Below are 27,474 nucleotides of genomic sequence, written 5' to 3' on the forward strand. Positions count from 1 at the left end.
TAAACTAGGTGACCATCAGTGGAGATGAGGCTGCCAAAGATGAAAATCCTCCACAGACAACAATTACCGAGAGGGCAGGTAATTTCATGAATGGCCACACAGTCCGAGAGCAAGACAACTCGGGGACTTATTTTTCTGTAATGTCGAATTCTTATCATTACCAGCTAAAGAAGACTATGTTCCATGATACTAAAGCGATGGTGCTGATGGTTGCAAATGGGAAATATGCCCAACCAACAGGAACATGTATTGCAAGAATAAACATCAATGAAAGAACACAGCACTACAAATTTGTTGTTTTAACAGACTGTAGCCACATCGTTATTCTCGGATGGGACTGGTTGGAGGCATCACAAGTGTTGTAGATTGTAATAAATCAGGGTTCCAGATCGGCAAAGCCATTCCAACAAACACACATAACAAAAATTGCTGTGGGATGTTGTTTGCCTCTGAAGACATTGTTATCCTACCATGATAAACAAGAATTCCAGCTGTCAAGCAATATGCACAGTTAAACTGTGAATCATTTGTTGGCTGCAAATAGCTCCTCAGGCTCACAAAGACGATCTAAATGCCAGAAATGATCGTAAGCACTGTAAGGAGTCAGAGAACTTTTGGATCACTAATGGTCATGGGCTGCCACAACTCATCCCTAAAGGTATATGTGTAGGGACAGACGAACCAGAATAGGAAGGCCAACTGATGAAGAATTGTTCTCAGCTACCATTACAGACAATGTTGGGGAGCAAGCTACTATCAAACTGCCAATAGGATTTGGCCTGACTAAGGAACAACATACAGGGTGTATACGTGGACAAGGGAGAAAAATTACCGGATTTCTCCCGGATTTCCCGGTTAAAAATACACTTTCTCCCGGATGAAAATACACTGTTTCCGTGTTAAGTGACAGTATACTCTTCCTCGGCATTTTAAAGTCATCAATCCTTTGAATGTTTATGGTTTTATATACCGATGTAGAATTTCCTGGCACTTTAGAAAACGAAACTTAGGGGGAAAAACACATTTTGAAAGACCTTTGATGTGCAGCAAAATGTACGCTGCATATTTTTGTATTACGAAGGTATAAATTTGAATTCCACCAAATAACGCATGTCACTTTCGGAAGCATTGAAATTGCGATGTGCTTTTGTAAGCATCATAGCTCATTCACATGATCTTGCCAGCTGATGGCAGCAATAGGACACGTGATGTAGTCAGCCAATAGCAAGATCACTCTTAATTAGCGCGAATACACAAATAAGAAAAGTTAATGGCTTAAATTAATATACATAGCATTCACATATAATATTGGTCTCCAATATTAATAAGTTGGAAGAGAAGCTAAGCGTCCACACATAATGTTGATATTTTTTGCGCGTGTTGCACTTTAAGATACATACACAAATGTGCCAGTAAAATTTTTAATAACGACGCAAATGTCTCATCGTCCTCAAAGAGTTGATTTTTAAATGAGAATAAAATGCTTTGTGATTTAAGAAATTCATCGTACATTCTCACACATAATTCATCTTGCGTAACAGGAAATCTGCTTTGAATGTAACGCTTTTCAAACCACCATTCGCAATATTTTCCCGCGACCTATTAGAGATAGGTTTGTTTCAGCAGTTGCAAGAAAGCGCCAGATAACTGGCGTCACCACGCTTGCGCAGCTACGATGATGCAGGAAGCCCATATGTTCGTAGGTGTAAAACATTAAAAGATCTTACATTATGTCATAAAAGAAACAAGACATCAAAGGATAGTTCAAGAGCGCCGGGATTTCACGAACCATACTAAAGTGCATAATTTGGCTTAAAATGCACATCCGTAGGTAAATTTTCTTGGAGTACCAGTACTCATGTTCGGTTCTTTATTATAGCATAATGCCATACGTGCACTTGACATGCAGCGAACAGTTGAAACTAGCCAATAGTGTGAAATTAAACACTTTGTTTCAAATAAATTGACTGCCTCACTGGAAAGGATTAATAAAAGCCAAATCTCTTTAGCAAACCAACAAAAATAACTTCATAGTTCTGTAAGGCGATTAATGCTTGACTGTCAAAGGTGGAAATAAAATATGAAATTATTAACATATTTTAGCAGGCCGTAATTATGCGAATGTATTTTAATTCATTTGATAGCTCCCGGCCACAAAAATCTGTTTTGTTATCAATTAACGTGAACGAAGAGGAAACAACAAAATCGCTGAACGGAAACACAGGTCACGTGGAGACGACCCACCTCCCTACCACAACTCTGACTGCTCTGTGCGTCAGCCCCGGATCTACGATATTACGGAACCGGGGCAATATTAAGTAGTGGGGCCCAGCCACACTTCTGTAACCAGAAGCGGGACTAGGTACTACTCATACGCGACTCAACTGCACATGCGCAAGAGCCCGCCCGCATCTGCTCAAACGAATCTAATTTAAACAGTTGTCACGTCACGCTCATCAGAGGCAATTTGTTATAAAGCATTGCATAGTGTTCCTAAAGCCTGTGACACACTTTGCTGTTGGCAGATGCTTGTATGAGCACTGTTTTTTTGTTGTATACGGCGCATTTCCTTTGCAACTTAAGTTTTTTTTTTTTCTTTTTTTTTTTTTTTTTTTTCCGTTCATGTTTTGTTGCTGCAGTAGCAGGATACAGTAATATCTTTTGTTACAGTATTGGTTCTTACCAGTCAAAATCACAAAAATTTAACTGAAAACTAAAACAATGAAAAATTCCCGAAATTCTAAACAATTCCTGGGTTTTTCCCAGTTTTCTCCCAGATGAAAAAATTCCCGGGTTTTTCCCGGATCTCCTGGTTGTCCCGGGTCATATACAGCCTGAACATAGGTTAGTCATAAGAAAAAAATTACGAAAAGGATAGCCTCAGCTGCACCTTATAGGAGGAGCAATTTGGTATGTTGGAGTCTGGGATGGGAAGAAGGGTGAAGGATAGCAGGGTAGGGGTGGGGGAATGGGAGTACTGCTTGTGGGAGCATGCAGGGATGTGGTGGGGATGGGGTAGGGCTGCTAGATGCAGCCAACAGGTTTGGAGGGAGTGGAGGGCAGATTGTGGCTACTTTGGGTCACGCTGTTTATAGGAAGCTCACCCACACTGATTCGTATCTACAGACTGATACTTTTCACCATCCAGCTCAGAGTGAAACGGTACTTCATTTCTTGGTTCACAGGGCCCAAGTAATCTCAGACCCTGATAGTCTTATCAGCAGAATTAGAACATCTTGAGGTCACCTTTTGTCACAATGGTTATGGTGAATGATACACCAGATGGGCATTGCACTATTGATGAACCGTGCGCCGGGCGAGTGATGATGATGATAACAATGAAGTGATACCAAAGTCTTTGCCTTTCTGCCTTATGTAGGAAGTATTTCCAACAGGATTGGTCATAATGTGGGGAAATATGATGTGACATGCTTTTCAACTATCATCTAAGGTTAGGGTCTTTTCACGATTAGAAAGGATGATCTTGGTTTGCATAACGTGGGTCTCTACCCTATTCCTTGTAGTTGTGGCACTTTGTATATTGGCCACACCATCTAGACTGTGGACCAGTGCACCGAGCTTAAGCGTCACACGTGCTTAGAACAGCTAAGCAAAACTGTTATTGCAGACTCTTGCTTTGGCACCGGTCAACCTATGGAATATAACAACATGGAGGCTCTGCCATGCACCCCAAGCTACTGGGACAGTGTTATTAACAAAACCGTAGAAACAAAATTAGAAAGTGACATTATAAATAGAGCTGGAGGTTTTTGCTTAAATTCTGTGTGGAATCCTGCTCTCTCCTACAGCAAAAAAGTGGAGGGACAGAGTTTATGCTACCTCACTTGTTGGTTATTAATTTGCACTATTAATAAACAGGATTCGGAAGATCCGAAGGTATCGACCGTCCACCATGTTATCCTTAGCTGACAGGCATCACTGGTTGCGGGTATGGAGGGGTATGTGGTCGGCACCTGCTCTCCCGGCCGTCAACAGCTTTTGTGACTGGAACCACTACTTCTCAATTGAGTATCTCCTCAACTGGCCCGACGAGGGCTGAGTGCACCCCACTTGCCCACAGCACTTGGCAGACCTGGACAATTACCCATTCAAGTGCTAGCCAAGCCTGACAGCGCTTAACTTCAGTGACCTGACGGGAACTGGTGTTGCCACTGCAGCACAGCCGTTGGCACTGGTAACTTCTAAGATCGGTCATCTTTGGTTGGGTGGTGGTGCTAGTGTTTACACTGTGTGTGTGTGTGTGTGTGTGTGTGTGTGTGTGTGTGTGGAGGGGGCGGGTGCACGTGTGCTGCTCTTGTGTATGTTTACAGAAATGCTCTGCATACTGAGATTGAAAATTCCCTTCCACTTGGCAGGGTGTGCATCTGTCAAAATATCAGCTGTTGCCAAGGATGTCACCTAGCTGCATTCCTGTAAGTTTCACGAACATTGTATACACTTGGAGAAACACAGTTCTCTTGACTGTTCTTGCAGTATGTTGGAGTTTTAAATGTGCTTTCAGTTCTATGTTTTCTATTGATGACCTAGCTTTTGGATATGGGCTCGAGTGTTGTTACGACATGGCAGTATGATGGTGGTGACAAGAGCTTTGTGTATCACTTGAGTCATATGAAAGCATCTTCATGACAACCATCCTTCACTATAAAGGCAAGAACTAGCTCTCCATAACAAACCATCTCCATTCACCCATATTTACTGTTAGATAATTTATAATACCACTTTTTCCTCTAGTTACTTTTGTCTCTTATTTAGTGATGTATTTCCATTTATGTTTTGGCTTACTTCTTTCTCTTTTTGCTCTATCAACACTCACTGGAGAGTCAGTTGCTTTCACATTATTACATATTTTGAAAGTGTAATCACTACTCTAAACAGTACACTGCCCTTTGCAATTCTGCATACTGTATGCGTTGTGTGCGTCTCTTCATCTAATGTAGTGTCCTGTTAGCAGGATTTGCAATCTTTTTGCTGATCTCAACAGAAGTCTGGTTCCAATAGTTTAAGGCTCATTGTGGCAATTTTTCATGTTGACATGAGCTCTACTACAGCTGCAACATTTCAGGTAGTTACTGTGCTATCAGTATCAATACAGTTATTGTCCATTTTTGTAAGCTGGTGTTATTACTATCCATAGAAACATTAAAAAGTGAGATAAATAATTAAAACCTACTACACATTATGGCAGCATACTTCAGAACGTAATAGAGTCAAAAGTTTTCATCTTAACGAGGATTTACTGAAAATTATAAATTCGAGCACAGCACAAAATCATGTCTGTCCACAAAGATATTTCTAAATAGCCCAGGCAAATAGGATGTTCTTTTCATAGAGTTATAAATGCATGAATTTATGTCCAGAGTTAATGTAGTTTATGGTACATGGCAGTGGAAGGGGATGATGAGAGGAATAATTTAAGAAGAATTGGGGAGGAGGAGGAGGAGAGGGATGAGGATGAGGAGGGGGAGGGGGAGAGGGAGGGGAGGGAGGGAGGGATGGAGAGGAGGTAGAGCGGGACAGGGAGGGAGGGAGGGAGGAGGAAGGAAGTAGAGCGAGTGGGGGAGGAGAGGGGGAGGGTGGAAGGGGGAGAGAGGGGGAGGGTGGAAGGGGGAAAGAGGGGGAGGGTGGAAGGGGGAGAGAGGGGGAGGGTGGAAGGGGGAGAGAGGGGGAGGGTGGAAGGGGGAGAGAGGGGGAGGGTGGAAGGGGGAGGGGGAGAGAGGGGGAGGGTGGAAGGGGGTGAGGGTGGAAGGGTGAGGGTGGAAGGGGGAGGGGGAAAGGGGGAGGGGGAGAGAAAGGGAGGGACAGAGAGATGGAAGGTAGGAGGGAGAGAGACTAAAAACATGAGAGGAGTCAAAACCTAATTGAAGACATTTGAAGGTGTGTGCAAGAGGTGCTGTACAGTTTACTGGCATATAGTGAAGACTCTGAACAAGAGGCTAGCTGTAATTTTTTTGTGTGAAGATTTCTTGTGGTGAACAGCAATATGTCAAAGTATTTTAAAAATGAACACAAAGAGTCTCGATGCAAAAATATTTATTTTGTGGTAACCACTTTCAGTTAGCTTTTGACCATCCTAAGACCTCGTACTGAAATATGAACATAGAATGGATTTAGAGAGATGTCTGAAACTAGCAGTGCCTTACAAAATATTTCAAAATAACAAATATTATATGAAAATATTATACCCTTGATGGTAGGCAGTGATAACACATGCTCTGTTCACCTCCACTACCTTCCACCATACGTATAATTTCTTCTTTTATTATTTGTTACATATGATGTATTTCACACGTCACTACTATTTTCACACATACGTCTAAATCCATTCTATGTTCATATTTCAGTATGAGGTCTGAAGATGGTCATAAACTGATTGAAACTGATTACTGCAAAAAAAAAAAAAAATTTTTTTTTCAAAACTGTTTGTTTCTGTTCCGTTTTAAAAGAGGATATCTGCCATATTTTACCATTGTCTATAAAGAGGATTTAGTGGGAAAGAAGAAATTAAATAGTTATGATGTTTCTGTTGATGATGATTATAGCACACACTGATAAAAAGGAAAATTACACATCACATATAGCTTGACAGCTTTCTCTCTCAGCTCAGTTCATACACACACAAGCCATGACTGTTCAACTAGTCTTTATTTCAGATCCACAGACTGTATCTGATTAATTAGATCTAAAATGCCCTCATGAATGATGAACAAAAGGAATTCTAAATCGTCCTACTTTATCATGGAAAAAAGTGGAGGCCAGCAGCCCCCCCCCCTCCCGCCCCAGCAAATCCCATTCCCTGGAGAGAAGGGGGGAAAAAAAAAAAAAAAAGAAAAAAAAAAAAAAAAAAAACTTCAAAACTTGAATTCACATTATGTCCCACCATACAGACAGTGATATCAGTTTTTATAATGATAGAATGTATACGAGATACTGACTAATAGTTAGTGTATCCAGAACCATTTGTCATGGAATCTCAAACCTATATCACCATACGTCACAAAATTAAGTCGAGTCTCCTTCACTTCAGCTCAGATCCTATGTGTGCTCTTGTATAGTAAATATTTTCATAAATATGGATGTCATCATTGCAGGCATTTGTAAATGCACATACCCATCATCTACTTCCTCATCACTGGCTTGAGAGTCTTGTGCACTGTTGACATCACTGTGGCTGTGGCCATCTGTCCCAGGTTCCTCCTTGATCGTCACTGATCCCTGTGTATCATCTTCTGTAGATGCACCTGCGGCAACACCTTGTTCAGCTTTTAGTACTTCGAGTTTGCGTCGCAGATTCTCCTGATGTCTGTCACGTAACCTTGCTCTTGCCATATGTGCTGAAAGTACAGCATACTTTAATACCTCCATGAATGCAAATGAATTAATTAGAAACTTAGGTTTCTATTCCTTTCGACAGCAAAATTTTATGTTTAAAAACATGAAATATATCTGCAATAATAATCACTGTCAGGAAAAAGATTTTTTTCTTTTTCGTAATTTCTAGAACAGTTTGGACTTTAGTCATTCAATAAGAATATGATAAGAAGCCAAACACATGGACATTCTTTGAGTGCCAATTAATTTAACCTCCATCAATGTGTATGCTGCTCAAGCTTGTGGGGAAGTACTGCTAAAGAATACTTATGAAGATAACTCCTGTCAGCATATTATTCTGGAAGTAAGAATTAAAGTGCTCTCAATGGCTTCTTTCAAAAAACAAAGGACAGTATTAAATAATTTTTCTTTATATTTTCTTGCCATTATTTCATGCTATGTCATTACATTAGTTCCATAAAACAATGCTGTCTTAAATCTAAACCAGTTGGTCATTTTATCATACGAAGCTAAAATCATAGTTTCAAGTACATGATGAGCTTGTCACTACAAATGTTTTATCTGTCCTATAGATTTTCCCATTCAGAGTAATTGAATGTAAAGAAAATACCAATTTACAGGAAAAGATGTGTTAGTAGCCATAGATTCATTAGAAAGGTATCTGCTTTAACACAGGCATCTACAGAAATTTATCCAAGAGTGGGCAAGATTACATATTTGAAATGTTTATTTAACTGATTCAGTGTAGTTCAGAAGGTGCTGTGCACAATGAATTAAAGCTGACAGGGAATATACCAAATATAGGAGTGGCAGTTATCTACTCAATGTTTTTTTATTTTATTAAGGTCAGTACTTTGATACTTAGACGGTAAGTATATTTGATTATTGCCAATATGATTATTCCCGTCACATTTTTTAATTAATGATCTGAAATTACATCCTCAATTACATACGTGTAGTACAAAAGCGAGTTTGAATATACGCCTAGAAAATATTCCAGGGCTTAGCTGGTACAGTGTGTGTGTGTGTGTGTGTGTGTGTGTGTGTGTGTGTACACACACTCAAGTTCGGTACAAAATTTTTTCCAAAAGCCAGCAAGTTTTCAATCTCTATTATGTGTGCCTGTTGACAGATCAACACTTCTGCTACTCGGTGATTGGTCTACTTTACTCTTAAATTATTTACATTCTGCCTGAACTTTCCTTACTATAAATATTCAGAAAATATATTTTTATTCATATATCAATAATGTTTTGTAGCCATGGAATGCAAAAAATTTGAAATAGGAAAATAAGAAAAATATTCAGAATGACTGAGAAAATTGTCTTGGCTATCAACAAAAGCAATCAGCAAAAAATACCTTTGGTTAATACTCCTCAGAGTGGTGGAAGAGGACATAAAGTGCAAAACACTTATTCAACATTGTCCTTATTTGTAATGCTTCCTTTACTTACAAAGCTTCACAACTAATCATTTTAATCAATGTATTGTGTTATTTTCATCTCTCAATTTTGTTTAATGTTGGATAAACGTATTTTGAAAGCTATGTTTCTGGATTTTTTAGGTAAACCATAATCCAGGTAAAGTACCTACCCAGATGATTGCATGAAACCTCCCAAAACCAAATTCTACATCTGCATCTACATCTACAAACTTACTTCACAAGTCACTGTACGGTGCATGGCGGAAGGTACCCTATACTACTACTACTACTACTAGTAGTAGTAGTAGCATGAGGACTAATTTCTTGTTCTTTATCTTCGTGATCCTAATGCTGTATCAAAATATTATGGGTTTCTTCTTTCTACTCATTCCCATTAAATTACAATTTTATACATTTAGAGCAAGCTGCCACACATAACACCAACTAAAAATTTTGTCTTAGTCATCTTGTATCCTCCTTCAGTCACTCAACTTCAACTCCTTATCATACACTGCAGCATCTTCAGCAAACAAACACAGATTGCTCCTCACCCTGTCTGCCAGATCATTTATGAATACAGAAAATAGTAACAGTCCTATCACACTTCACTGGGGCACTCCTGACAATACCCTTGCCTCTGACGAACACTCGCCATCAAGGACAACATATTATGTTCTATGACTTAAGTAGTCTTCAAGCCATTCACATATTTGGGAACCTATATCATCTGCTCATACCTTACTCAACAGTCTGCAATGGGGCACCATGTCAAATGCTTTCCAGAAATCTAGAAATATGGAATCTGGCTGCACTATATCATGTGAGAAAAGGACAAGCTGAGTTTCACATGAGCAACGCTTTCTAAAACCATGATGATCTTTTCAATCACAAGTAAATTTACTATATTCAAACTGAGAATACCATCAAGGATTCTGCAGCAAACCAATGTTAGAGAGACTGGTATGTAATTTCGTGGGTTCATTCTTTTACCCTTCTTATATACAGGAGTCACCTGCTCTTTTTTCCAGTCACTTGGGACTTTGCACTGGGCAAGAAATTCACAATAAATGCAAGCTCAGTAAGGGGCCAATACCGTAAAGCAGGTGTGGGGAAAAAGCTTCCCTCAAAAGGTCCACTAATGGCTTTTGTCTGGCCTGCCAAGTCAATAATAAAAACCCGCCTTGAACTGAGATTTCCTTCTCGTGTGTGACCGAAGATTTCCTCCAAGACTGCCATGTGACTATGCTTGCTCGGCACAGATACTATTCATGCAAACCAAGTTGACACTCAGTGCTCATATCAGCCACCATACTGAGTACCAACAAAGTTTGCTTGAATAGTATGACGTGCAGGGCTTTTTCAGTTGATCTGGTTTATCTCCATTTTGTCTGTGAAACAGTAAACATATAAATTTCCAACTTTAGTGGAATTATGAACCCACCAGAAAAACGCAAAATCAGTGATGAATGTCGTGTGTTTAATGAAGAATGGATACACACATATTTCTTTGTTGATACAGGGAATAAAACAGTGTTTATTGTGTCATGAAACAGCAACCGAGTTCAGGGGGTATAGTCCGCAACGATGTAAAGAAATGAAACTTAGCAACTCTAGCTCCAAACTTTCCAAGGAAGAATGCAAAATAAAAGCTGAGTAGTATGAGAAAAGACTGAAGAAGCAACAACCATTATTGACAAAGCAACCATTACTGACAAAGCAATCAACACTTCAAAATAACACTACAGAAGCAAGTTTCAGGTTAACCTATAATCTTACCAAATGCTACAAGCCTTTCCTGGATTGTGAATTTATTTGGCGGAGTATGTCAATGAATCCAAGCATATTGTGTCCTACTGTTAGAAGCAAATTTGAAAGCCTTTTATTGCAAAGTAGAACTGTAGTGTGAACCCACATAACAGCTGAATACCGCGAGCAAAGATTTTGTTTGGTTCCCTTCATTGTGGATGGCAGCACTGATAATGAAGATGCTGCACAGTTACTCATTTTTAGCCATTGTATTAATGAAAATTTCATCATCAGAGAAGAACTACTTATCCTAAAGCGCACTGTGAATTGTCTAAACGAAGATGGCTTTCCTGGAACAAAATGGTAAGCATTGCAACAGATGGTGCCCGAGCTTTCAGTGGGAAAAATGTGGATATGGTAGAGCATTTAAAAAATGTGCTGCAAGCACGAGGCACAGACAGTGTTACCATGTCTTTTTGCTGCATTTTGCATCAGGGGAGCATTTGTAAAGCTGCAATGGACTCCTGGACAACTCCTGTTGTCGGGGTTGTGAACATAATCAGGGCAAGTGCACTCCACCATTGACAGCTCGATCTCTGCTTGAGGAAATGGGGGCAGAGTGTGAAAACATATTTTACCACAATGGTGTGAGGTGGTTAAGCCTGGGCAAAGTGTTAAAAAGAGTGTGGGCACTGCAGAATGAAATCCTGTTATTTGTGGACTTGAAGGAGATATTTCATGACTTTGTTACACAAATAGGATGTGAGGAGTGAAGGTATGAGATGTTTGCAGCATAGATATTTGAGAAATTGACTGTAACGTTGCAGGGAAAGTGGTTGTTTGGACACTAAATGTGGATGCATGTAAAATAATTCAAAGCAAAATTGGCTGTGTGTGCAAGGCAAGCAGGTGAAGGCAATTTTCATCATTTCCTTCTATTAGGAAAACAGAAAGTGCCTGAAACTGTTTCTGCTAAGATCAGAGACCATCTGCGGAGTTTGGAGGAAGAGTTCACAAGAATATTTCAGGACTTTAGGAAAACTAAGTCATTCTATCACTGCTTAAATTGACACAGCATCTAAGGAGCTGCAGCTTGAAATTATCAATGTGCAGTCAGATCACACTGTGAAAAGAATGTTTCACTCTGTGACATTAGTTAACTTTTGCAAATTTTTGTCAGCTGAAAAAGTCCAAGTATGGAGAAATTTGCTGGACGAAATGTTCTACATATTTGGGTCTAAAAATATTTGGCAGCAAAGTTTTTCTAGCTTGATGATCAACAAGACCCAATATTGATGCTCTTTGACAGACATTAACTTTCAGGCTGTGATGAAAATCTCAACAAGCAATCATAGTCCTGATTTCAAAAAAATATACAAAAGTATGATCGAATAAACTTGTATCATTAAATTGGTTCCAAAATTACATGTACTTGCAGATGTAGATGATATGAAATTAGCAATATAAATAAAGTGAATAAAATTACAATTGTTTTATTTATATTTATCGATTTTTATAGTACAATTTCTATCTTTTCTGAAATGCAAAGTTAACTAATGAATGCAATCATTTTGAAGAGAGTGGATCTCTGCTTCCACAAAATGGGCCCCAAGTCAAAGCAACTGCCATAGAGTACGCTTTGTAAAATCGGATTGGGATTCCATCTGGATCTGGCAAATTATTTGTTTTCAAATTTTTCAATTGTTTCTTTATGACAGAAATGCTTATCACAACGTTGCCCATGCACGAGTCTGTTCAATGGTCAAAAGACGGTATGACTGTATGATTCTCCTGTGTGAATGATTTCTTAAATGCGAAATTTAAAATTTTGGCTTTTGTTTTGTTATCTTTAATTTACACACCACACTAGTCAATGAGTGACGGACTGGAAGCCTTAAATTAAAGATTTTATGCACAACCAGAATTTTCTCGGGTTCTTGGTCTGGTCTTCTGCTAATGTATGATGGTGATAGTTGTTGTATGCTTCATGCATTGATCATTTTACATATGCACGTATCTCTAATAACCTTTGCCTGATCATGATCACAAATTCCCATTTCTATACTGATGCTGTCGATAAGGGCTGGTCTATTTGTAGCTACAAGATCTGAGATATCTCCATTCCATGAGGGCCGTGCAACTAGCTGCTCGAGACAGTTTTCAGAAAATGTGTTCAAAAGCACTTTGCAAGACAGATGTCCCAGACTGTACTCACCAGGTTAAAATCGCCTCCAACTAATATTACAAGATCTGGGTATTTACTTTCCACTGACCGCAAACTTTCTTATAATGACTCTAGAAATGTCAAAGTAGAATGGGTTGCATCAATTAACTTGGTTTCACCTATACCTGTTGCACATGACCAGGGAACTTCACTGCCTCACTGAGTTCTGACCCTGACAGAGAGAATATTTTTGTCAACTGCAATGAACACTTGCCCTGCTATGGTGTCTAATGTGTCTTTCTGATATACATTCCATGGCTCGCTAAATGGCTCAGAGCTTTTTACTTCAGCTTTCAGCCAGCTCTCACTCCCAAGAATAATTTGGTTGGTTGGTTGGTTGATTTGGGGGGGGGGGGGGGGGGGTATAAACAGTGGGTTCATCGGCCTATCAGATTAGAGAAGGATGGGGAAGGAAGTTGACTGTGCCTTTTCAAAGGAACCATGTTCGCATTTGCCTGAAGTGGTTTAGCAAAATCATAAGAAACCTAAACTGGGATGACTAGACGTGGGTTTGAACTGTCGTAATCCTGAATTTGCGTTCAGTGTGCTAACCATTGCACCACCTCGCATGGTAAGAATAATTTGAGTGCTAGAACTCTCCTGGAAGGCAGCAAATTCGGAATCTTTGTTACAAATAGTTTGACGATTCACTGATAAAATTTTAACAGTCAAAAGTGTCTTTATTCTGAACACGGTCTGACTTCCTCTTTTTGTGTATTGACTGGCAAGTATTCATCAGAGTACCTTTAACTACTACCAATAAATCCCCATGTGCACTCCAGAAGTACTCTGCTACCCGAGTAGCTGTTTCTTTTTTGTAGTGCACCACTGATCTATCAAGGGGAGTCCTACAAAGCCCCACCCAATAAAACGTATGTAGAAATCTGCAGGCAAGACTGTCATTAGTAGACAAAGCCTTTGGTTGAGACCCTCAACTCAGCTCCACACCAAGGGCCCCGAACTCTGGAAACAACAATGCAAATCGTGAGCTCTGCTCGCACCTCTTGCGGAATGCCAGCAGCCTTCAACCCTCTGCCAGGTGCCTGTATGAACTGAGGATCGCCTCAGAACCTATGTACAGGCATTGTTGGTGTCGACATGAGCCACAAGTTGCAGACAAATGCACCCTGCACCTCAATAGCTGCAGGCAAGGCCGCTTCCACATCCCAGATGAAGCCCTCCGGCAGACATACTGAGTGCACAGTGGCTTTCTTTCCAGTCCTGAATGCTATCTTCCTAAGGGGCTCCATAACGTGCCTAGTGTTTGAGCTCCTGATAACTAGCAAACCCCTATCCATGTGTGCCTGCTCAGATCCTGCTCAAGGTTTGTTACTCAAACTCGAGTGACCCGAATGTAATTACCACATGCCACTCAGCCTGCTGTGAGGGAGGATCCACTGTATCGAGTAAACTGGAAGGTGCAGTGGCAGCAAAGCCCACGGGGAAAAGGGGCAACACTGGGGGGACTTGCCACATTTTCCACCACCTCTACACTCCAAGACAGCAGCCTGAAGGTCTCTGACCACAGCCAAAAGAGCACTCAGCCATTTGCAAACTGTGGCCAGCTCCTCCTGTGTCTGCACACAGCATACAACCATCACACTCATGCTTGCAAAACAAACTGAAGGAGTAAACTATGAAAGCAGACAGAAAACTACCTATGCAACTTGCTATACTTCTGATGTGTCACGAATGGATGCTGATGCCTTAATGAGCTGTGTAGCTGGCTGTTCAGAATAAATGAAAACTATGCTACCTGACTGACTGAATTTACACTTACAGCTAAAAATGCGAGATTCAACCTCTTAAGTAGAAATACACACACAGAATTTACGAACTATACTGCTAGTAAAACAAAGGCAAAAGTTAAATATGTAACTCGCCACTCTGAAGATGTGAACAGGTGACATCAGAAGGCCTCACTCTAACTGGAGAGTAGAAGAGGCCTTTTAGTAGTCTTGAATTAAGTCAAGAAAGTCATGGTCTACCATTATTGTGTAGACATGTAAACTACACTACTGGCCATTAAAATTGCTACACAATGAAGACAATGTGCTGCAGACATGTAATTTAACCAACAGAAAGAAGATGCTGTGATATGCAAATGATTAGATTTTCAAAGCATTCACATAAGGTTGGCACCGGTGGTGAAACCCACAATGTGCTGACATGAGGAAAGTTTCCAACCAATTTCTCATACACAAACAGCAGTTGACCAGGATTGCCTGGTGAAATGTTGTTGTAGTGCCTCATGTAAGGAGCAGAAATGTGTACTTTGATAAAGGTCGGATTGTAGCCTATCATGATTGCGGTTTATCGTATCGTGACATTGCTGCTCGTGTTGGTCGAGATCCAACGACTGTTAGCAGAATATGGAATCGGTTGGTTCAGGAGGGTAATACAGAACACTGTGCTGGATCCCAACGGTCTCGTATCACTAGCAGTCGAGATGACAGGCATCTTATCCGCATGGCTGTAATGGATCATGCAGCCACATCTCCATCCCTTAGTCAACAGGTGGGGACGTTTGCAAGACAACAACCATCTGCATGAACAGTGCGACAATGTTTGCAGCAGCATGGACTATCAGCTCGGAGAACATGGCTGCGATTACCCTTGACACTGCATTACAGACAGGAGCGCCTGTGATGGTGTACTCAATGACAAACCTGGGTGCACGAATGGCAAAACATCATTTTTTCAGATGAATCCAGGTTCTGTTTACAGCATCATGATGGTCGCATCTGTGTTTGGCGGCATCACGGTGAACGCACATTGGAAGCATGTATTCATCATCGCCATACTGGCGTATCACCCGGCGTGATGGTATGGGGTGCCATTGGTTACATGTCTCAGTCACCTCTTGTTCGCATTGACGGCACTTTGAACAGTGGATGTTACATTTCAGATGTGTTATGACCCGTGGCTCTACCCTTGTTTCGATCCCTGCGAAACCCTACATTTCAGCAGTATAATGCATGACCGGATGTTGCAGGTCCTGTACGGGCCTTGCTGGATACAGAAAATGTTCCACTGATGCCCTGGCGAGCACATTCTCCAGATCTCTCACCAATTGAAAACATCTGGTCAATGGTGGCCGAGCAACTGACTCATCACAATATGCCAGTCACTATTCTTGGTTAACTGTGGTAATGTGTTGAAGCCGCATGGGCAGCTACACCTGTACATGCCATCCAAGCTCTGTTTGACTCAATGCCCAGGCATATCAAGGCCGTTATTATGGCCAGAAGTGGTTGTTCTGGGTAGTGATTTCTCAGGATCTATGCACCCAAATTGCGTGGAAATGTAATCACATGTCAGTTCTAGTATAATATTTTTGTCCAATGAATACCCATTTATCATCTGCATTTCTTCTTGGCCAGTAGTGTAGATTGTAGAATTTGTAACTTTATTACTGCACAATCAGCTGTACTGTGCTCTGTAGAGATCGAAAAGATGCCAACTCCTTCAGAAAATATATTTTTTACCTTGTAATCCACACAGCCATTCCCTCTTTCAGTGTTTGGCATTTTCCCTTCCTGGTGTGTTTAGGTCTATCGTTGAAGCATATATCAAACTGTGTACAGTATAACATGACTGTGTTTTTCAGATTCTACTATAATCACTCTGCTGTGTAAAACTGCATGCAATTCCAGAAAACTGTCATAGGTCTTGTTTGTCCACAGACAAAAGCTAAATTACCGTTGTTATTAAATTGTGCAGAAAGAGAAGGTGTCCTTGTGGGAATTGGGGCCAAATGTGGTATAATAAAGAGATAATTACACTGTGTTGATGAGGGTAGAAGAGAGGAGACCCCCCAGGGAATTGGCAATGGTCTTCACACACCACGGTATTAGCCTGGTCCTTTTTTAGCAACTCGATAAGTGCAGCATGAGGAAGCACTGAAGATAATTACTGCTGGTCACAGGAAACAAGATACTTTCTCGCCAACAGCATGTCAACCAAACAATACTGAGTTATGCAGTGCATGTCAAATCCATAGAATTTCCTGTAATGTCTGGCAATGACAGTTCTGCATTTTGCAAAATCACAAAGAACTATTTCAAGAAATACATGGAAGTTGTGCAATGAATATAAAGCCTGTATCTCAGACTTCATGCAAGTGGCCTTGTGGTTTACCCAGATTAATCATTCATTAAGATGCAATACCGATCATCTTTCAGTTCACGGGACAGAAATGTATCTGAAGAGAAGCAGTTCCCATGCAAGAGAAGCAGTTCCCATGCTGTGTGTGCACCATAAGGCAGTAATGTCACAGAGTTGTTGACACACGTTTATGTTCCTACCCCAGGCACATTCACAAGTAATGGCACATTTAGCTAAGTCATGCATCTGTATGGTAAAGCTGACAGATACCATGTTTCAGTGGAACCTCTTTTACATTGGCAAATTGACCATGGATCATGCCATAAACTGATTTTACCCTCTTTTCTGTCATTTCCTTTATTTCCAATACTCCTACATATATCGCTATGCTGTTACTTTTGTTCTCCTGTTCACATCCTTCCAGTCATTGTAGTCTTCTTCCAACTTGAAACCCTTACAAACTCTGCTGTGTATTTTAGAAATGTGCTGTTCTAACATTAGGGCTTTAGTGGTGCTGGACCACAATTTTTTAACCCACGTCATGGTGGTAGTCTTGTTCCTGAGGTAACCAAATATTTATCAGGTTACCTTCCATTCAGAAGGCTGTTGCACTCGGCAACTGTTATATTGACTTGAAAATAATAGATTTCAGCTATCAGTTGTCCTTTTTAAATTTTATTGGCAGATCTAGATTTCAGCTAGAAACTAGCCATTCTCAATACACTATCATTTTTGATCAGTGCATGTAATGCCTGTTGGTCAGGCTTCATCCACCGTTCATTGAGTATTCAATGCACTATCATTTTTGATCAATTCATGTAATGTCTGTTGGTCGGGCTTCATCTACAGTTCAGTAAGTATTCAATGAACTGTGGATGAAGCCTGACCAACAGGAATTACATGCATTGTTCAAAAATGATAGTGCATTGAAAATGGCTAGTTTCTAGCTGAAATTTAGATCTGCCAATAAAATTTAAAACGGACGAATGATAGCTGAAATATATTATTTACAAATCAAATATTTGTTTGGATAGTCTATTCTTTATTCTTGTCCATTCTGTATAGAAGCCCAATAAATATCAGCCTCCTTTTCCTCATTCTCTCCAAGGTCCTCTCCACATTTTGCAAGACTTCTTTCTTGCTCTGAAGTCTCCGATTTGCCTCGGTCTGGACTGCACGCATGATTTTTTGAACAACTCTTCTTCCCAGGACCTCCAATTCTTTCGCTTGTACTTCTTTGAGAGGTCTTCACTGCTGTACAGCTATTCTGTTTTGACCACATTATACAGTGTCTTAGTCTGGTATTCCAGGATATGCACATTTTGTTGCAAAAGTTTTTAGTCCGTCCTTATCGACTTTCCAGTTCTAGGGCATTTTCTCTTATGATCTCACTGAAGTACTTGAATTTGTTTACGTTTGTTATATGGCCTAGCTTTTGGCTAATGAATTTTTGTACATATTTGTCATTCATCACGCATTTGGTATTTTCTATCAAGACTAATGGAATATTATTTAAAACAGTCAATCTTTCTTTCACAAGGACTTGGTCCTGGAACATTTTTTAAAAATTTCATGTTGCAGGAAAGTTCTGGTAGAACATAAATGCTTTCGGATTAAAGGAGACAGATCGAAAAGCAGAAGCGCTCAGTTGTCGAAAGGCACACACAAAAAGAAAAAAACTTCCTAGCTTTCTGAGTAAACCTTTTGACAGCTGCAGTAAAATACAAAATACACACAGAAAATGTGTGTGTCTGGTGAGGTGGGTACACGAAGAGAGAGGTGAGAAGCAGGGAGAAGGATTCAGAGTTGGAGGCTAGTGGCTACAAGAGAGGCAGCAAGTTTGCCAGCTAGGAATGTAGGAGGAAAAGATTAGCGTTTAACGTCTCATCGACAATGAGATCATTAGAGACGGAGCACAAGTTTGGATTAGGGGTGGATGGGAAAGTTAATCGGCAGTGCCCTTTCAAAGGAACCATCCCGGTATTTGCCTGAAACGATTTAGGGAAATCACGGAAAACCAAAATCAGGATGGCCGGAGATGGGTTTGAACTGTCATCCTTCCAAATGCGATTCCAGTGTGCTAACAACTGCGCCACTTCACTCAGTAGGAATGTAGGAGGGAGAGGCAGCATGTAAATGGGCTACACATTTGATGCACGGTTGTCACGGCCGTTGGGTTGTGGTGCATGCTGATGGTGACGTGTGGAGACAAGAATTGGGAGGGCATGATAGGAAAGAGGAAGGAGAAGCTGTTGAGTGGAGGGTGTAGGGACACTTCGTTAACAGAGATTGGGGACAGAATGGTTTCAGGAGGGAAGGATGCATTGCACAGATACCTCCCATATGTGTAGTTCAGAAAAACTATTGGTAGAGAAAAGGATCCAGGTGGCCTGTATCATGAAGTAGCTATTGAAATAGTGAATGTTGTGCTCACCCACATGTTGTGCCACCGGATGGTCTTACTCATTCTTGGCTACATTTTGGCAATGGCCATTCATTTTGATGCACAACTGGTTGGTTTCACACTGACATAAAAGCTGTGCAGTGACTGCAACAGAGCTGGTATATCACATGGCTGTCTTTGATGGGTAGGATAACCCTGTGACAGGAATGGAATAGGAAGTGCTGGGTGGGTGGATTGGGAAGGTCTTGCACCTGGATCTACCACATGAATATAATCCCTGTGGCAAGGGGCTGGGTTTGGGAGTGGCATAGAGGTAAGCCACAATATTGTGTAGGTTTGTTGGACAACAGAATATCATTTTAGAAAGGGTGGGAAGAATCTTGGGTAGGATGTTCCTCTTTTCAGAGTACGATGACAGATAAAGCCCTGACGAAGAATATGGTTCTGTTGTTCCAGTCCAGGGTGAAATTGGGTGATGACGGAGGCACTCCTTTGTAGCTGATTCTTTGGGGTGGTGAGAGGATTGGGCTGTGTGAGAGGATATGACATGGGAAATCTTTTTGTGGACTAGGTATAGGGGGTAAAGTCTGCCTGTGAAGACCTTAGGCATATCGGGCAAGGGAGTTCTTGTCACTGTGTATACGTTGCCCACAGGTTGCCAGCCCTCAGAGAGGTGAAGGTCGATGTCCAGGAAGTTGGCACATTGCGTTGAGGATGAGCAGGTGAAGCAGATGGGAGGAAAGGTGTTGAGGTTGTGATGGAATGAGGATAGGAAGGGTGTCTTGGTCCTGAGTCCGGATCATGAAGATATCATCAACGAACCTGAATCAAGCTACAGATAGGGAGTTTTGGGAGGCTAGGAAGGTTTCCTCCAGATAGCCCATAAAGAGTTCTGCAAGTTTCACAGAAGAGCTTCTGTGAAGTTTGGGAGGTAGGAGATGAGGCACTGGCAGAATTGAAGCTGTGAGGACGGATCATGAGTCGTGCTTGGGTAGCTCAGTTGGTAGTGCACTTGCCCGCGATAGGCAAAGGTCCCGAGTTCGAGTCTCGGTCCGGCACACAGTTTTAAGCTGTCAGGAAGTTTCATATCAGCGCACACTCTGCTGCAGAGTGAAAATCTCATTCTGGAGCCCATAAAGAGGTTGGCATAGTAGGGTGCCATGTGGGTGCACATGGCTGTGCTGCGGATTGTTGGTATCTTCCCTTCAAAGGAAAATTAATTGTGGATCAGGATCCAGTTAGTAAGGTGTATAGTGAATGAGGTGGTGGGATTGGAGTCTGAACAACATTGGGAGTGATAATGTTTGACAGCAGAAAAGTCACGGGCATGAGAGATGTGCATGTATAGGGGAGTGGTGTCAACAGTTGTGAGTAAGAATCCAGGAGTTAAAGGGGTGGAGATAGTGGGCAGTCGTTGAAAGAAGTGATTACTTCGTCGTTCAATAGCTGTGGTGCTGTTAGTTATGTAAACCCATTCATCATGACACGGTTGTACCACATTGGATGGGAAAAACCAGTTTTTAACTGCACTTAGGACAAAAACCGGAAGAAAAGCAAAAATGACATTGGTTTTTGATTGTCCTGAGACTGAAAACCACATACAAAGCAACAATGCAAGTGGTTTTTAATTGTCCTGAGGCCAAGAAAACCATATAAAAGGCAACAATGAAATCTGTTTTTAATTTTCATGATAAAGGTGCAAGACATTTTTAATATGTTAACCACCATTTTCTGCCACGAGTTGAAATTCAGAAATGGCATGTTCCACAACAGATAAGAGGGTCTGGGGGGTCCCATTCAGAATGTGCTGCACAATGTATGCCTTCAATTCTGCTACGCTCATAATTGGAGCACTGAACACATCATCTTTCAGATAATCCCACAGCCAGGAGTCACACAGATTAAGGTCAAGTGATCTGAACGGCCAGGCTGTAGGGAAATGACAGCTGATAATTCTAACATTTCTAAAATGCCTCTTCAACAGCCACTTCACTGGCTGTGTGATGTGTGGAGGAGTGCAACCTTGCATAAAAATGATCCTACCCACACGTGAACACTGTTGAAGGGTTGGAATACTGTTGGTGTGCAAAAGACTCTCTTAGTGTTTACCATTGGTGGTACAGATAACAGGACTCACAGGGCCCTTCTCTTCAAAAAATGCATCTCCTATGATATACAATTCAGTCAACCCGCACCACACAGTTACCTTCACAGAACAAAGTGGAACCAGTTGATATGCAGGTGGGTTTTCTGCTGATCATATGCTGCAGGTCCATGTACTGAAATTTCCTTGGAGATGGAAATGGGCTTCATCTGTCCACAGAAAGTTCCACAGCCATTCACAGTACACTTCCATGAGAACAAGAAATTCTAGAGCAAACGTTTGTTCACTGGCAGGTCAGCACGAACCAACTACTCAACATGAGTAACTTTGCACATATAGCAATACCAGATTTTTCGTAAATTTTATGCACTGTGCTCTGAACGTGTCCAAATTTTGGGCAGTTCCCTGTGTGCTACAGGTTTGCATACTACTGCTCAAACCTTTCCTGCAATACTGTGGCCCTTCTAGTAATATTGGATCAAGTCTTTTTCTCCCTCTGGCTCATTGCACTTCAAAAGAATCTGTCTTTTCAAATTTATAATCATTTTTCCAGTCCACTACCTTATTCATATCCTTGAGAGCTACTGGCACACAGTCACTGTTCTTGTGACTGGGTGACTTTTCTAAACGCTACGTCTTTTCCTAAAGCTCTCCAGTTCCTTTCTCTTCACCCCTCTTCCTTCCCCTTCAACACTTCTGCCGGAAGGAGGAGCCACTGGCTTCGAAAGCTTGCATAAGTAAAACTTTTTTATATATATATACTCTCCTGCTGGTGTTTGGTGAGCAGATTTTTTTTAACCATCCAGTTACTGCATATCCGAAGATAGAAGAAACCATATTAGAAGAGGTACAGAAGGTAATGCAGTGTCTAAAAGACTACACAGCATCATGAACTGATGGAATAACAGCAGAACTGTTGAAAGACGGGGAAACTGGTCTCCATAAGTGAATCATCAAACTTGTCAACTTGATGTAGAATTAGAAAAGCATCCCAGAAGAGTGGACCTGGGTGGTAATTCTACCAATCCATAAGAAAGGAGACACGATTTGTTGTTCGAATCACTAAGAAATTACCCTGCTGTGTGTAACCTATCAGATTCTCTTTAGTATTATTTACAACAGTCTAGTTCCATACGCAGGAGATATTCTGGGGGAATATCAGTGTGAATTTCAGCCTAAAAGGTCAACAACAAATCAGATATTTGTGCTGAGGCAAATATGTGAAGAGGCATGTAAGTATAATGCTGAACTTCATAACCTCTATGTAGACTTCAAGCAGGCCTTTGATACTTTTGATGATACAGAAATCTTATGTGATTTGCTAGTGCTTGGTATACCATCAAACTATGTTTCACTTATCCAAGCACCACTGGCTGGTTCCAAGGCTGCAGTATGAGTGGATGGAGATCTCAGCAAATAGTTTAGCATTAGTAAAAGAGTCAGACAAGGGGATGCCATTTCTACAATGCTTCGCAATCTGACTCCTGAAGCAGCTACTCAGAGACCTCAAACATCTGGTTACATAGGCATAATGTCAACCCAGATATGTGCATATGCTGATGATGTACGAGTGTTTCCCAGAAATTAACGCACCACTTTTTTTTTCTCAGCCAAAAACAATGCTTCGAATGCAAAACTTTACCTGTTTATTATTTGAAGTCTCCTGAGTGAGCTCACCAAGTTTCAGTCACTTCCAACAGATAGTGTAGCTCCAAGACAGTTTCGAAATGGCATCTGTAGGTGATGTACGTTACAAGTAAAGTGCCGTCATTGAATTTCTGATTGCGGAGAAAGAAACTGTGGGTAATATTCACAAACGCTTGTGCAAAGTCTAGGGTCCATCTGCTGTGAACAGAAGTACAGTTAGTCAATGGGCACAGAGGGTGAGACCATCAGAAGGTGGTTTGGTGGAGCTCCACAATTTTCAGCGGTTGTGGAGACCGTCCACGGCTGTCACACCTGACATGTTGTAGTGAGCTAATGTTGTCATTCATTGAAGGATGCCATTCACAGAAGACATTTTGAGGACAATAAGGAAGTGATTCACACAATGAAGCACTGGCGCCACCATCAGGACAAGGATTGGTATCGACAGGGCATACAGGTCCTCGTTTCGCACTGGAGGAAGGCCGTACAACGGGATGGAGATTACGTGGAAAAATAGGGTGTGCAGATAAAACACCATTCTTTCTTGTATGTAATTCTCATTATGTTCAATAAAGAACTGTCGAAGAACAAAAATGCGGTGCATTACTTTCTGGGCAACCCTCATAGTAATTACTAATAGAAGAAGAGTGTCACTAGAGAGAACAATAGGTGAAGTGAAAGGAGCCACAGTACCTAGAAGCCTTGCTATTAATGAAAAGAAGACTAAATACATGAATTTCACCACTAAAGGAAATAATAACTTCAATAAACTATCAGCAGCTGGTTTCAATTTTGAACACATGCAGAACTTTGATTATCTGGGATCTAATATTAATAGGACAAATTCAATGTCAACTGAAACAAAACAGTGCATTCTAAGTAATATCAGATGCTTTCACACATTTAAGAAATTGTTAGCCTGTAGATTGTCAAACAGAGGACTGAAACTTCAAATTAATGAGGTCATGATAAGACCAGCTGTAACCTATGGATGTGAAACATGCGCACTGATGAGTGCTGATGAGCAGCAGTGCAGGATATTTGAATGCAGGGTTCTGTGCAAGACCTATCAATCGATTCAGGATAACAGCGGTTTCTGGAGATCTAGAACGAACACTGAGCTGGATTGCCTCACACAAGGAGCTGATATTGTAAGAACAATGAAAAGTAGGAAAAGAGCCTGACTTTGACTTGACCTTGGGATGGATACTGGATGAACAACTAAAGAGTTCTTTGAATGGAGGCCAACTGGAAGAAGACAAAGAGAAAGTCCATGAAAGCAGTGGACAGATGATGTGGAAGAACATAGAAAATCTCTCTGAGTTAGAGGAGGGTGGAGATCTGCGCTGGAGAGGACAGAACGGAGGAAACTTCTTGAAGAGGCTAAGACCCATGCAAGGTTGTAACATTATGAGGAGAAGGAGAAGAAGAAGAAGAAGAAGAAGAAGAAGAAGACTAATCCACCAGATCATACAGCATTGTCTGTTAGAGATTTCTAATGAAGTACAGCATCCCACTGTTAGACCACCCATATTATTCACATGGCCTAGCACCAAGAGACTTTTATCTGTTTCCCAAGGTCAAATCTGCAATAAAAGGAACAAGATCTGTTGAAGTAGTTAAAGAAAAAGTGGTACGCAACATCAGCGAGCTAGAGAGGAAGACTTCCCACAATGTTTTCATCAACGGAAAATTCAGATAAAGCATTGCAGGGACAGAGGAGGAGAGCTTACGAAAGGTGACAGTAAAGAAAACCGTATGTTTTTGCAATAAAATGTTAAAATGTTTTAAAGCAGTAGTCTGACATTTTACAGCCATGCCTCATATTAATGTAATGAATACTGACCAATCAAATACTGATCTTGTTATATGTTGTTCTCTACAAAAGAGAGAGAGAGAGAGAGGGGGGGGAAGGGAGGGAGGGAGGGAGGGAGGGAGGGAGGGAGGGAGGGAGGGAGAGAGAGAGAAAGAGAGAGAGAGAGAGAGAGAGAGAGAGAGAGAATGTCCATTGGTAGAATTTTAAATGTAATGTAAATTAATGCTGATATTTCCGATGATACTAAGTGCTGTTCATTCATGTGTCAAAAGCTATTGCCTATAAATATCTTGTTAGTCTGGGTTATTGCTGAACAGATTTTTTTTTTTTTTTTTTTTTTTTTTTTTTTTTTTTTTTTTTTTTTTTTTTTTTTTTACCTGTGATTGCATAGATGGTGAGGGGGCATGATGTGCTACAAAATTATTGACACAAATGTTTGTATTCCTGCTGCTGGTGTAACACAGGTAATGTCAGATATAGCTATCTTTTGTATCTGTTTGGTAAAGATATTACATATTGGGTTTTAATGGACTATTATTTAATATATCCCATTGCTCTTTCACAAGGATCTGGTTCTGGTTGTAATTCTTTTCTTTTCATGTGATGTTGAAAGAGTGAGCGCTGAGTTGAACTAAGGTTTGTCCCCTATGTACCACAGACTTGCCACTGTTATGCCTAAAGATGCTGTTTTTTTTAACAACAATTATTGTTAATTGTTTTTTCTTGGAGATATTTGTTAGAAAGGAATAGGGATATGTGAATTAGTTCTGTTGTGAAGTCTTTAAAGGATTGAACTCCCACGTACAACACAGCGTCAAACACCTGATTACAATTAATGAGTTGATGTGTTAAATTTTTGACATTAGGCAAGTGAGCAAGAAAAAGTTTAGCAAAGTTTAGAAATTTTGTTTAAAGTTTTTTGGAAGGTGTTAAGTGCTCTCATTAGAAAACACTGCATTAGAGCAGTCTGGGTAAATTAAACTCCATTTTAAGTAAAAGCTAGTTTTTGTGTATCTCAATGTTTATGACATCATGTCTCCTGAACTGTGAGTCATACGACGACATAATTTTACAGGTACATTCAGTGGGTTATGTTGGTACTATATGCAAAGTGTGTTGTGAATAATTAGTAGTAAAGAAATAATAAATTAAAATGTCATGCCTGATGCTGAAGTTTTACTGCAAGAACAGCGAAAATGTAGTAATCGATCAACTTTTTTCCTTTCATCATTTTGTGGGAAGCATTAGCAAGAAAAAGTTTCATAAATGTTTGAAATTATGTTTAAAGTTTGTTGGAAGTAACTAAATGCTCTTAGTTTCAAATACTGGATAAATATAGTTGGGGTTATTTGCGTGCAGTGAACTAAGCTGTCCCAAGACATATACACAGTTTCCAATCATAATAATTGTCTTAGTGTGTTAAACCTTAATGAGTAGATTATGACAGCATTTTAAATTTTTAAATTTGGTCAGTAATTATGTAAGGTATCTAAAAACAAATATCTGTTGCCCCTGGAAGCCATTAGACAGGCAACCTGCAATTGAAATGATGAACTGGGTTAAAAAAAAAAACTATTTGAGTTAAAGGGGGTGGGAGGGGGAGGGGACAAGGTAAGGGCAAGAGGAGGGGAAAGTGAGGGAGGGAGGGGGGGAGAGAGGGAGGGAGAGGGGGGACCGTTATATGGAGCACCACTTTGCGAGTGCACGCCAAGTCATTAAATCATACACTAATCTGTTGATTAACCTTATACCAAACACTTTCAAGTGATGATGATGATGATGATGATGATAACAGATCTGCCTTCCAGGTTCAAGTTGATAACTTTATTGGTAGCAGTGATACATATGAGATCTGTTCAAAAAATAAAGGACTACTCATAATTTTGCACCCATGGCACCTTGGAGCAAAATGTGGTTGGCATCTTTGCACACACCATTGTTTAATGTATAACAACTGGAAATTTCAGTTTTGTACGTCTGTTAGTTCTTGTTCATTACTGTACCAAGTAAAATGTTGTATCACACAGTTTGAGAATTTTGAGATGGCAGAGTTAGATGAACAACGTGACTGCATTTAATTTTGTGTTTAACTCAAGAAAACCTTTACAGAGGCACATCAAATAATGCAGAAAACCTGCAGTGAAAAGTTATTAAGAAGCACTTTGTGTTACAAAAGGTTCTTATGGTTTAAAAAAGGCTGGGCAGAAGTTAAAGATGATCCTCGTTCAGGATGCCCTTAGACTTCTACCAACAACGCTCATGTCCAGAACGCCAACAAAATTGTGGGTGCCAATTGAAGACTGACTGTCAGAGAGGTTGCAGAAGAACGTAACATTTCAGTTGGATCATGTCATGAAGTCCTGACACAGCATCTTGGAATACACAGTGTTGCCACCAAGTTCACCCCCATCTCATGCGTCAAGACCAGAAAGACCTTTGCCTCTCAATCTGTGAAGAGTTTTTCGATCACACAAATAAGAATGAGATGTTCGTGGTCCCTGTCGACTTTTTTTATTTCCAAAGTTGAAAATGCCTTTGAAAGGATGAAGATTTGCAATGATAGACAAAATAAAAGAAAATTGCAGATGGTGCGCTTCGCCTGATCCTGCAAGAGGCATACCGAGGCTGCTTGCGGAAGTGTAAATGGCATTGG

The 27,474-nt window shown here is 40.6% G+C and overlaps 1 protein-coding gene across 1 annotated transcript in view; it reads right to left on the bottom strand.

The window, feature by feature from the left end:
• The window catches only part of LOC124612533 (cactin), a 158,107-nt gene that overhangs the window by 17,607 nt on the left and 113,026 nt on the right, over positions 1–27,474 (bottom strand). The window contains exon 8 of the mRNA XM_047140799.1: positions 7,130–7,352. Within this exon, the coding sequence (XP_046996755.1) occupies positions 7,130–7,352 (223 nt within the window). The remainder of the gene's footprint in view (positions 1–7,129; positions 7,353–27,474) is intronic.

This window comes from Schistocerca americana, chromosome 4 (genome assembly GCF_021461395.2).
Source record: "Schistocerca americana isolate TAMUIC-IGC-003095 chromosome 4, iqSchAmer2.1, whole genome shotgun sequence".
NCBI classification, from domain to species: Eukaryota; Metazoa; Arthropoda; class Insecta; order Orthoptera; family Acrididae; genus Schistocerca; species Schistocerca americana.